Below are 12,594 nucleotides of genomic sequence, written 5' to 3' on the forward strand. Positions count from 1 at the left end.
GGTATGTGGCAAAGGTAAAATGAATGTATTTTTCAAAAGATGTAAAGAGTAAAAGGAAAATTAAAGCAGTATATGAAACTGGAAAACAAAAAGGCAAAAAATAACAAATGTAAGCACTGATACCCTACCCGTTAAAAATATGCTGAATGAGAGGATGAGCTGTCTTCATATACACATCCTGATTGGTACATGACTCCCCAAAGACTTCATCAAAATAAAAAACATGCTGAAAAATAAATATGATCTTTACATGAAAATGAATATGTTTCACTTCCCCTTCACCCCCATTCAAAGGTAAATTTAAATACAGAAGTCTTTCCAGTGACTTCGTATGGCTCTGGATCAGGTACAAAGTGATCTAGCACATTCAACATGCAGCATGACATATCCAGGAACACATAATTACGACTAATCAAGAGACTGAGGTTGGGGGGGGGGGGGGGGGAAGGGGGAAGCAAAGATGCCTTAATTTCCCATCCTTCTGAAGCAGAACATACCACAGCCTTCTGAAAGGGGGGGCAGGGAGGAAGAAAAGAAAAACACTAATTAAAGAAAACTCTCATCTATTCCTGAAGTGAATCAGCCTACAGATGTACAGTAACACTATAACAGTAAAAAGAACTCAGAATCAACTCTTGACTCTCTCAAAATTAGTCCTCAGTTGTGATTAATTGTCTCTGTTCTGCAGACTTAAAAACTTTTTGTGCCAGAGAAGACAGAAGCTATTCCTAAGCAAAGCTGGATTATATTATCTCAGAAGGGGGCAAGAAAACCCCAAACTTCCCACACTCCAGATCTGACCCAAAGCAGCAAGGTCTCTGGAAACACTGCAACAGAGTTCATTATGGGCTCCTTGTAGGTTAAGAATAGTGTTTGCAGAGACAGTCACAAACATCACATTTTCAAAAGAGCCTCCATGGACTGGTGTCTAACATTGCACTGTAATAAATTCACTGCAGTCTAAGTTAAGGTAGTAGATCTCTAGGACTGAGAATCATTTCAACCATGCACAAACAAACCACACTATCGCACAGGCAGATTAAACCAGGGAGTCTCAGCAGCTACACTCAGCTCAGAGGGCAGATGTGCTCTGTCATGGGCCTGCAGTTTGGGTCCCCCAGCCATGGAGCTGGAATATGCCCAGCCACCTCCCATTTGCTCTGTACCCTTTCCTTTCTATAGGAACCAGAGATGGAAGCAGGGCGAGTAGCCAGACTTGGAAGCAGAGAAGTTCTCTTGGGTCCTATAGAATAAACACAGCCTTTGCCATTGCATACTTTTTTTTGGACTACATTGATTGATAGCAAGATTTCGTTTGTCTGTACTGAAATAACAAAATTAATTAGTGGTTATTTCAGCACTGAGATACTAAGGTGATAAGCACCACATAAATGCCAAATATAGGTAGTGAGATGGAGGGAGTGGGGTAGCATTGCTGCATGTGTCGCACCGTAAAAGGTGGTACATGAACCAGGCCTGAGAGAGCTGCAAACTGAATTTTTACTGGATAGTCCAAACAGTTGTTCCTAGGATCCAGACTGTAAAAATAACACCCAGTAGAGTGAGAATGGCTTGCTACTCTCTAGAAATCAGTTCTGTTCCTGGTGCTGTCAGTCAAAAGTGAGAATTTGAACTATGACAGCACAAGGTATTTGGGATTAAGAAACAAAGACCAAAAGGGAACTTAATTTTCAAAAGCATTTGAGAACAAAGGAAGGGAGGGGACGAGGGTGTATGTGATTCATTGAAACAGACCTACAGTGCTGAAATAGTGAAAAGGGAACTCCTCAGTGAAGTACCACAGAAAGCTATCAGGAGGCTCTGCAGCAGGCAATTCTGCAGCAATGGCATGTAGCAGAGGGTTTTATTTTGCCACATGCAAAGAAAGCTGCATGAGACATGCTTTTGAGGCTTAAAATTCTGGGCTCAGGTTTTCTGCCACAAGCTGGCAGAAGTCAGAAGCGATTCAAATATAGTTATGCTGAGCTCACAGAACACCCACCACCTATTTCAGTGCAAGAAATGCAGACAGCCCTTTTCTGTTTCCCCTCATTGAAGCTCCAAGTACAATTTGCTTTATCACACCATGCAAGTGACTGGCCCATAAAAACAACATTTAAGTGGAGCATGTTACCTGTAAAATATATTGGGTGAGATCAACTGCCTCCTTCTTCTCATGAAGAAGTAGGGTTTCTTTATCTTTCACTGTGATGATATTAACCTCCCCACGTCGCTCCTCTCTCAGGCCTAGAGGACGTTTTCGGACACACACTCTGATTTTTTCACTCTCTGTCCATGGAGCCTCTTTCTCAGAAGTAGTGGATCTACAACAACAGTGTAGGTTTACATTTTAAAATCAGGTTACTACACAATCTAGACTATGCATAAATGTGTTAGTCCTGTCTTCAATGGCTTATCAAAAAAAACCCAAAACACATCTCATTGTTACACAGTGAAGTTTCTGCTGTTTTTTCCTAAACAGACTGATGCTTTGTGTGCACTTCTGTTAAAAGAATAGTTGTGTTTATACAGCTACATTCCTGAACTTGTTGCTGGACTGGTATATTTTCAGTTGTCCACAAACATGTGACTGAAGCTGGCATAATATGCAACTTAACTTAATTAAATTTAATCTTGCTGAAATTATTCACCATCATGATTAGTCATTTAATTATGTACAGATAAAAGTATGAACAGATCTTGAAAAGGAGGGTGTATAATATTTAGTTGCTTTTCCTCTTATACTGACTTTCATTCTTCCTATTATGGGCTGTCAATCAGGTTACAAGTAAATGACTCAAACTGGGAAACAAGACAGTACCACCATGTTCCTATTGAGCTAAAAGAAAACTTGAAATATTGATCTCATCATTGTCTCCCCTTTGGTCTTTTATCATAAAAAATTATGCAGTTTCAGACCACAGGCAAAGTCGTGCTCTTGTGTTCTGGTAAGTCTACTTTAGTTCACTTCCAGACACCTCAGAAAAATGAGGTCATTTTGTGTTTCATTGATTAACCTGCATCACCATTTTGTGATGCATCATACAGAATATACTTGAATTCAACCAAAATGTATTCATTCCACCTTTCCCTTTTTCAAGCTGTCTTCAGCCAAATAAGTAATGATTTTCAGCCTGGATTTGAATGTCAATTTGTGAGAAAAAAATAATTTCAATCAAGCACCAACTTGCACAAAAGTAGTGTTTCTGCCATGCTGTCCGAATGCCCTTCCAAAATCTCTTAATGTAGCAACTGAAAACTAACATATGCTAGTTGTCTAGTAAAATAAAACCAAACCCACAGGTTACTCAATATCTCATTACAACTACAAGCTTGTGGTATCATTGCTGTTTGTGCTGCGTGATTCCCCAGAGCATACGACATGCAGATATAAATCTCAGGATGCGGTCTTCGAAGACTACACATGAGTAATCTTTACTTGTAACTGAAGCCCCTTTAATTTTAGTACTGCTTTCCCAGGCAGACCAGGATCAGGCCCTGCGTTTAGATGGAAAATTCTTTCCCCTGAGAAGAAAGGCAATGATACTTGAAATAAGATGCTTCATAAGCTAGTGTGAGCTTATGGATATCACTAGGCACCAAATGTTGTTCAACAAATGATCAGAGTTTAATTCTCATGTCAGAGGCTGGATTTGGTGACCTACAGAAAGAGCCTGTCGTGCTCCAAGAGCCTGAAGGAGGAAGGACTGATTGCAAGATTTGGAGAAAGGAAAAACTGAAGGCTTGGAGGCTCCGTTTATGAGAGAAAAGGCATAAATTCTTTCTAGTACAGAGGCACATTTAATTGAATGTATTTTGTATGGGAACAGAATGCATTTTAATTCTACATGCTGAACCTAAAGCTTAGGTTTTCTATTAACCTTTCTTAAATAGAAATTGTATTTTATAACAAAATATACTTATTACTAGAAAAAACAAAAATCTTGACACAGATCATTAGAAACCTGACTAGACAATAGGTCAGAAGAATCACTATGGCCTATCTGCTATGGTCAAAATCAAGCCATTTGCTGTAGGCAAGTGCAAAATATATTTAAGCATATTAAAAGAAATTTAATCTCTTTATCTTTCTGCCATCTGAAATCATGCCAGTGTTTTCCTATGTTTTTCATAGATGACACTAGATTAGCCTTCACAGTGGTCAAATCACAAGGTGACGTGGAGATGGATGGATTCAGTGGAGTTAGGCACTTGCAAAACAGGAATCACAAACCCTAGTGTCAGCAGACTGGCCCAAGCCTGGAATGCACAACACATACTCTGCGGTCAAAACAGGAGAAAGAGAAACTCAGGCATGTCAGGAGGAGGATGCAGACAGCCCACAAGATGAACCATAATGCCAGGCACAGAAGAATGTGCTTAGGAAAAAAACAGAAGAACAAGGAAAGAAAGTGAGAACAAGGGAGAACATGGCTCTATTGCAGGATTAAAAATCTTGAACTCCTCTAGCTGAGCCATTAGGTTATATTTTATCATTTTCTACTTGCCAGCAATATGAATCCTGCCCTTTTAGTTGCACCTTGGCTCAACTTCTAGAGACAGAGAATGCATTAAGATGCCAATATATGTAGGAGGTTAGTGCACTTCTCTGGAAGGTGGGAATGATTTTTTTTCCAGCAAAGGAGAGTTAAAAACCTGTGTCTTCTATTCCACAGGTTAAGTGCTCTAACTACTATGTCACCTTAGTACTTTTCCACTGTGGCAACAGCATCTATCCCTCCAGGCTACATGCACACTCAATGGGAGTTGTAACCGACACCCCAACTCCATGGATCCTCCCACACACCAAATCTTCACCACAGCCTTCCCAGACCAAGTCCCAACCTCATAAAGCTAGCTCTCTTCACCACATTTCAAAACAAAACTGCCACGACTGCATTGCGACAAGCTAGATGCTGGTAGTATGTGTGCAGAGGGGTACGTACTCTGCTGCTGAATCAGGAAAAAATTATTTTGTGCTCTAAAAATGTTGCCAGGGTAGATTTACCAGTGGTTCAAGATAACCATAGCACCTCTGTTACCAAACACTGCGAAAAGCATGAAAGTTACAGATCATGTGCTTGGGGAGCAGCTGCAAGGCATCCCTCTCACCACCACATCTATATCCCATCCCAAATATATTCATTCTGTTTCTTTTTAAAGCTCCAATTCAGAAATTTCTTTATAAACAAATATAGCCATCACAGCACGTATCCTTTTTAGTGGGAAAAACTTGACAAACTTCTCAACAGACAATGCCATATTTTGGAAAAAAGGTGTTTTGCAAGGTAGTCTCATGGAAAGAAAAAGAGAAAGAAACATTGACCAAAACACCAAAAAAACAAAGCCTTCTATCCTGAAAGACAATAAAGACTATTCTTAGACAACCTTGGTGAGTAGCAGCTGGTGAAATTCAGCTGATTTGTTCTACCAGACTTGGAGAGTTGCAAGTACTTATTAATATCTCTCTTCTCTATAAGATTTTGCATTGCTCTGTAGTGGTAGGATCACTTATTTGGAGGTGATGAAGACAGATTCTCCTCCACAATGAAGAAAGAATTAATTATGACTAGCTTGAAATACAGCAAAATAAAGGTGACTGATTATTACCTGATACAGGAATGAGGTAGTCCATAATTATACCCTGAAATATGAGTTATTGTTTGTACAATAGGAGCTTCGGAATCCCCCAGGAGAGGAGCAATATCATCAGAAACTGTTGGACAGCTCAGGTCCTTTTTTGTGCATATTCCAGGAGTGTTTAGGTCTCTTCTAGTTAATCTGATCAGCTCTGAATCATGCGGTTGAATGTGTCCCAACATTTCCCCTACGCTGTTCTTCTCTTCATTGGCACTGAAATCAGATGAACCATAGGATTCAGATTCAGAGTCTTTAACTGTTCCATCATTTTCTTCAAAGAAGGACTCAAAACGCAGCTGTCTACGGGGACCTGATCTGGTCACGTGAGGCTGAATGAAAAGGCCACTTGGTTGAAAATCTTGCTTGCTTAAGTCTGCAATGTCTTCCTCTTGCATAATTTTGATTATTCTAATGAGCTGAAAGAGTCGTTTGCGGTCATTCATGTCATGGACCCCCAGTTTGGTATAATCTTTCATGGAAACTTTGGCAAGCTCATCAATCTTCTGAAGACCGAAGGCAGCAAAATGGGGATAGTATTTTTCAAGTTCTGCCTCACAAAGGCATTCATAAAGGCATGATGCCATCTTCAAGCTAAAGTCTACAAGAAATCAAACAAAATAAATATTAGAATCATATGAAACATCACATCTGACAAAGTTACTAATGAAGAAACTACACATTTCCTGATGCCATTACCTGCGGTTAGGCTAGAAGCTTGTTTAACTCCAAGTTTACAATACACTAGACTGCCAAACGCTACAGAACAGAGCAATAACAACAATAAACTAAACATGAAACAAATATTTTATCTATGAAAGTATATTTTAAAATTATAGACAATACACAATAATGTGGAAAAAATGCACAATGCATTGTTACTTACGGCTGCAGAGTTCCTACACGCCTGATGTCTACTTGATGAATGCCACAGCTACTGAAACCCTTTCCTCAAGCTACAGAATGTAAAATGCCTAATTTTAGACACTCAATTTAATATCAGGGCATGTGGTCTAATGTGGTTCAGCTATCCCTGGTTAACTGACCAAAGGAGAAGAAATTGCATTTGTCTTAAGCTGAATAATTAAGACCATTCATCTTATAGATGAACTACAGCAAAGTTGTAGTTTTGTTGCGTAACTTTCTCTTGTATGCCGTGAATCTTGTGAGCATTTCTAAGTGTCCTTGATAGAATAGCCAAAACATTCTGCGAAATCTGAAACACAGAATTTCTCTAAATCTATATACGCTACTGGAACGCCATACTTGCATTCTTGGGAAACCCAAAAAAGCAACATGCATCACTGAAAGGTATGCCAAAAAACCCTCAACTCCTTCACTCATGTCTCCCTAGCAATGCATTGTGCAGCTGTCTGTATCCAGATGGATTAATATCTGCAGATATTTTTACTTGTTCCATAAAATGGAAAAATGATAGCACTTCAAGTATCTGTTGCCCACTGCCGCCTTATATCTTTGTTCAGTCTAGGACCTTAGAAAATACAGCTTTTACTCATATTTGGAAGTTACAATAATATTCAATAAAACCAAGTTATTTAAGACTAAGTTTTTCCCCCCGTAATTCAGGGTAAGTTCTTTGGCAGGATTTTCAAGCATCTCTACACTAACATTATATAAGAAAATAAGGTCACCAAATATCACCCCCAAATTTGATTCCACATCATTAATTAACACATTATGTTGAAATAATAATAACAACAAAATAATAAAGATTATATTAGTGCTGATTGTATAAGATATTACAGAGGCCAAAAGGTGCAGTAGAGGACATCTAAAATGACTTAGAAGCTAGAGTCAAAGCTGTAGACAGTAGTTAGCCATAACAAAATTACGAGATTCAGCAGTAACAAGCTTCAAGACAAAAACATTGGTGTGTAGGTGGACTTACTTAAAATGTATGTATGTAATGTGATTCTGAATCTTGAGGTAAAGTCAGAGCCACCGCTGAGATTGTTAGATCCTGGGAGCAGGAAATCAAAATTGACAGAGTGGGTAGCAAACCCAAAGATCAGAGAGGCTAACTATGACACACGTGCAAGGGTTTTCACAAGCATTCACAATTTGCCAACTTCTCTAACAGATAAAATTCCACAGGAAATTCAGACTTCATTTAAAGAAGGGGTATGTCTTTGCAAAAATGCCTATCTTACATAAGGTAGCTTAAAATACAAAACTAGTACAGGTCCTGTGTAACTGTCTGTATGCACTGTCACAGGAAACTTCTTTTGTTTGATGAAAGGAGCAGCTAGAACACAAAGCCAAGACACCAGTCTCAAAGTACTGAGAATGTGTTAAAGATTAAAACAATCCAGCAAATTTCTTTTGTCTATTCTCACTCTGTATCCTAGATTACAGTTACATCTTTATATATGCATACATTAAATACAGAGTGGCCAAAGACCAGTGCAAGAACTAATTCATTGTTAACCTCTGTTTGAATTATAATGTTGAACACAGGAGAGAGAAGAGAGGATAAAAAGGAAAAAAATTTGAGACATTTCCCAAAACAAGAGCAGCAGACAAGGGGAGAGAACTAAGAATTTTGAGGTCAAGGTTCTAATTAAAAATGAAACAAAATATATTTAAATAGCTAGAAATGACTGTACGGACAGGTTTCCATTATCTGGGGTAGCAAGGAACTAGGATTCTCAAAATATGGAAAATCCAAGAAATATAGGTACTGCACAACATACGAGAAGGTTAGTACTGAGAGATGTAAGCAGCTCTGCACGGCTTATTGGCTAAGGCTCTGTGCCATGTGAAAGCACCTAAATGGCTTCTTAATGAGAGCTGGGCCGGGAAGTAATGTAACTGCTTCTGCTTCCCCAGATATAATAAATCTTACTGGATCTAAGTGGTTTCAGGAGATAACTCCAGTGTCTCTCCATCCATGGAACAGCAATTTCACAACCTAGGAAAACCGAACATTGACTAATAAAGGAGTAACAAATTAATTAACCATGGAAAAAAATTAAGCAATCATCATGGTGATGGGTTCCAGCATTTCAGATTACTTTAAAACTCAACAGTAGACAATTTTCTAAAAGATTTGGTCTGGTTCATACATGAGAGAATTCAGGGGCATTGGAGCATTGGGCATGGGCATTGGCAATTGGAGTTGTCAGCAAAACCCTTCTGGCCTTTTAATCGGCGCTGCTCTAAAAGAAAGGAACACCTTTCTCCTCATTTAAAGAATACTTTAATTGGTCCAACACTGTAGAGTTCTTTGTGTCTGCAGACACTGTTTCTAAAACAGATACATAATTCTTCAAAATAAATTGACTTTGTAAAGAACTAAGAGTAGTATCGGTAGGTTTTCAAGAATCCTAAATTGTTAATGATAATGCCATCTTCTGGCAAGAAAAGAGAAGACTTTTGCTTTTTTACAATAAATAACAGCCAGCATTCCCTCACATATTGTCAGGATCTAATTTTGTTTGTTCACCTGAGAGAACATTCTGTCCTGGGGCAGAAAAATATAACATTCTTCAGTGTGGTAGTTTCATATCAAAGCCCAGGTCTTGTTCCCCACAAAGCTACGAGTGGCTTCACTGGAAACGGGATTGAGACAAAAGCCTCAGATTTCTTAAAATAGTTGGATATAACATATTTTGAGAATGAAGTGAGTCAGTATGGAGGTATAATTCTCCATGAGCACCCAGTTATAAGGTCAGATAGTCTCAGGCCTAAGAAAAACTTTTCACTCAATTTCTGCTACAACATCACTTGTAATTCTTTGCTGTTCAGTGGTTGCCCTTCCCATTTTAGCTAGCAGACAGACTCAGCTTCACTTTTAAATTTTCACCTTCTCACACAAGGGACCTGCTTTGCCACTGACAAGAAGATGCTGAAGCAGGTCAGTGAAACAGTGAAGTCAACAAAGTCCAGAGCATCTTCACTTACTAATACACAAGCTAGCAGCAAGGGAGAAACAGTTAATGGTGATAGACCTTACTGCTGGAACATGTGAGATGTCTGAACAAGGGACCAGTCAGCCTATCATCTTTATGTGGCAAACCTGATTTCTCTACAATTTATTTCTTATTGCAAAGAAGTTTTACAAAGATCTTAAAAGGCTGCCAGATGCTGGTAATGGATAAGTACTTGTTGTAAAAAAGCATTAGAATTTTATATAAAGGGACCAACTCAAAGCACAGAATAAGATCACACCTTGTCATGAGAGAACTCCTCCCCTGTTTCAGTAATAGAAGTTTTTTAAAGGTCATAAAGCTGGGGAAAAAAGAAAAGTCAGGCGTAAATAGTACAAATGAGCGGGTACATTTTACATATTCTGAAGGAAACTAACTTACCACAAAATTATGCTCTAGAAGCTGATCCTCCATTTTAAAATGCTTTTAATTATTAATTAGCTCTTACACAGATGTTTTCATTCTCAATGCACTTTTCAAAGGGGAGAAAAGGCTGGCCTTCAAACATACTCACTCAGTGAGTGTCAGTCACTGTGCTAAAATAAATCACGTAAAATCCCTATATAGACTATTTTAAGAATAAAGCAGCCTTAGACCACTACATCTTGATCCTTATTAACCTCTGATATATTGAAGATCTCACTGCATCGTTTACTTGAAAAACACTCACATGCCCTGTTATCCCACTGTAGCTCACTCATATTTACCTGACCATTTTAGCTGACTTCCACTGATACTCCCGAGTGTCACCACTGAGACATGACACAAGTATCATTATATCCATATTTTAAACTAGGGAAATTAAGTCATGGCAAAGTGAAGAAACCTTATGTGGCACTCCTACAAATGCAAACTAATGCAACTATACATTTAATCCTGCAAATAATCTAGAGATAATAATTCTGAATCATAAACTCTGGTCTGATCATTAAATAATTTTATTAGGAACAATTTTTAAGGGCATCTGATAAGCACAATAATTGTTAATCAGTGTACAAACAGCACCTTGTTTTCCTGCCTATCACTTTGTATTATGTAAATAAATTTGCTTTACAAGTACCTTATAAAAACAAAAGTTCAGAACTTATAAAATTTGTAAACACATGTAGCAGGCAGGTATGTTTCCTTTCCTAACCATGACTATAGCAGTGTATTACTCATTATTTGTAACCACATTACCCCAAAAAAGTCTTCAGCACAGGCTCCGTCCGTGCCAAAGCATGTGCTACTTTTTGAAGTACAGAAGCAGAAGACCATAATGAAGCTGATCTGGCAATCATACAATAGAGAAAAGGGAGACTTATTTACTCACGTCACCAGTCATCCATCTTTCTTTCTTATTCATCTGAACATTAAGCCCTTTTCTAACTGTGATCCAAAGCCAAATCTGAGGGCTAACTCCAGAACTGAATGCCTAATTTGCTTTTCCAGAGCACCACACAAAATACTTTACCTTTAATTATTCTGACCCCATTCCCTGGAAACTAGGGTATTCCTGTGAAGAACGGGGTCAGGGTGCAGTGGAACTTTTATAAACACAAGCTCCATGATAAAAGATAATCTGTACCATAACACAAGTTCAAAATTTAGTTTCATGCAGTAGGTTGGGGTCTATGAAACAGCGTTTGACATTGCAGCAGATCCCTTTGTAGGATCATAGGATTACACTACGCAACTCCCTGTGCACATACACAACACGGTATTAAACGTTCTGTTGCTCACTGGAACGAGAGTTGTAGCAGCCTGTTTTGAAGATATGAGGAACAAAGCTGAATACTAGCAATAGATAACCACTGATAGTTTCTGTACAGTAAAAGTAATTGGAGAAGAGGGAATACCTTAATGTTAACTGACAAGAATTTTACAGTTGGACCATGATGCAGGTCTTCTCCCTGCAGCAACATTCCCACTTCCTTTGCTACTGACATACCTAACAGAGTTGCTTGCTAAAACTACAATTCATTTCATTGCTCTTTGAAACGGAATTAAAAACAACAATGAAATGTTGGGGGGTTTTTTTGTTTTCCAATAGAATATTTTTTGTTTGGCAAGACACTGCTATTTTTTATAATCATCTTTTCATACTAAGTATAGTCTGGTGACCTCAGCAGAAGAGACTCCATCCTACAGCTGATCCCCAACAACTGCTTAAAACAACAGCTGCATGGGAATGGGAAGTATCTAATATTCAACCACACGCTAAGAAAATAATCTACAAGTTATATTGGGATGCTGATTATTTGAAAATTGCGCCCAAGCTTCTCTTGACAGTAAGATTTACCAAATGGCTTTCAATATTTATTTTATAATTGTATCAAAACAAGCTGCCGTGCATCTGGAATTACACCATATGACTGAGGGGGAACATGGTCACTGAATTTCACCCCATAGGGATTTATAGCTTCCCTCACTGAATTAAGTCCCAGACCAAGGAACTTGATAGCTTCACCCACTGGAAGAAGGGGCGTAGGGCTGAGGCTGGGGCCTCGCACCCGGCCACCTGCCGGGCCCCTCCCGCAGCGGCCGCCCTTGCCCCTGCCCCGCACCGTGTATGCAAGCTCTCCTCTCATCCTTCCCCGCGCTGTTCCACCCCCTTTTTTTCCGGTCTTCCCCGCACACATCAGAGCCGGGGGGGACCGAAAGAGGGGGGGACCGAAAGAGGGGGCGGCCCAGCACATCGCACCGCAGCCCGCTCGGGCACCGCAGTGAGACGGGGCTGAGGGAAGCCCCACCGCCCGGGGAGGGTGATGGCCCCTGGGACAACCCCCCCTCCCTCGGCGCGGCCGTTCCCTCCACCTCACAGCAGGCACACTCCCCCCGCCAACCGCCGCGCCCTGCCCGCCCGCGGCCCCCACAGCCACTCACCGGCCGCGGCGCCGCTCGAGAACAGCCACTAGGCCGCGTCTCCATAGCAACAACGCTTTTCCCGCTTCAAACGCTCGCGCGCAGCCTCGCGCCCGCAGCCAGCGAATAGGACGAGGGAGAGGTGCGGATGGGGCGTGTCCCG

General features: G+C 40.0%; 1 protein-coding gene across 3 annotated transcripts in view; it reads right to left on the bottom strand.

Moving 5' to 3' along the window:
• KIF24 (kinesin family member 24) overlaps positions 1-12,503 on the bottom strand; it is a 33,872-nt gene extending 21,369 nt beyond the window's left edge. For 2 of the 3 annotated variants that reach the window (XM_075527103.1, XM_075527099.1), the window contains exons 1-4: positions 12,453-12,503; positions 5,611-6,238; positions 2,135-2,324; positions 129-226 (exon numbers count right to left, since the gene is read on the bottom strand). In XM_075527103.1, the coding sequence (XP_075383218.1) occupies positions 129-226; positions 2,135-2,324; positions 5,611-6,224 (902 nt within the window). In that variant the 5' untranslated portion in view covers positions 6,225-6,238; positions 12,453-12,503. Of the gene's footprint in view, positions 1-128; positions 227-2,134; positions 2,325-5,610; positions 6,239-6,523; positions 6,595-12,452 lie in introns of those variants that run through there. The other variant, XM_075527100.1, reaches the window with a different exon arrangement.
• Positions 12,504-12,594: the final 91 nt, after the last annotated feature.

This window comes from Mycteria americana, chromosome Z, assembly GCF_035582795.1.
Source record: "Mycteria americana isolate JAX WOST 10 ecotype Jacksonville Zoo and Gardens chromosome Z, USCA_MyAme_1.0, whole genome shotgun sequence".
NCBI classification, from domain to species: domain Eukaryota; kingdom Metazoa; phylum Chordata; class Aves; order Ciconiiformes; family Ciconiidae; genus Mycteria; species Mycteria americana.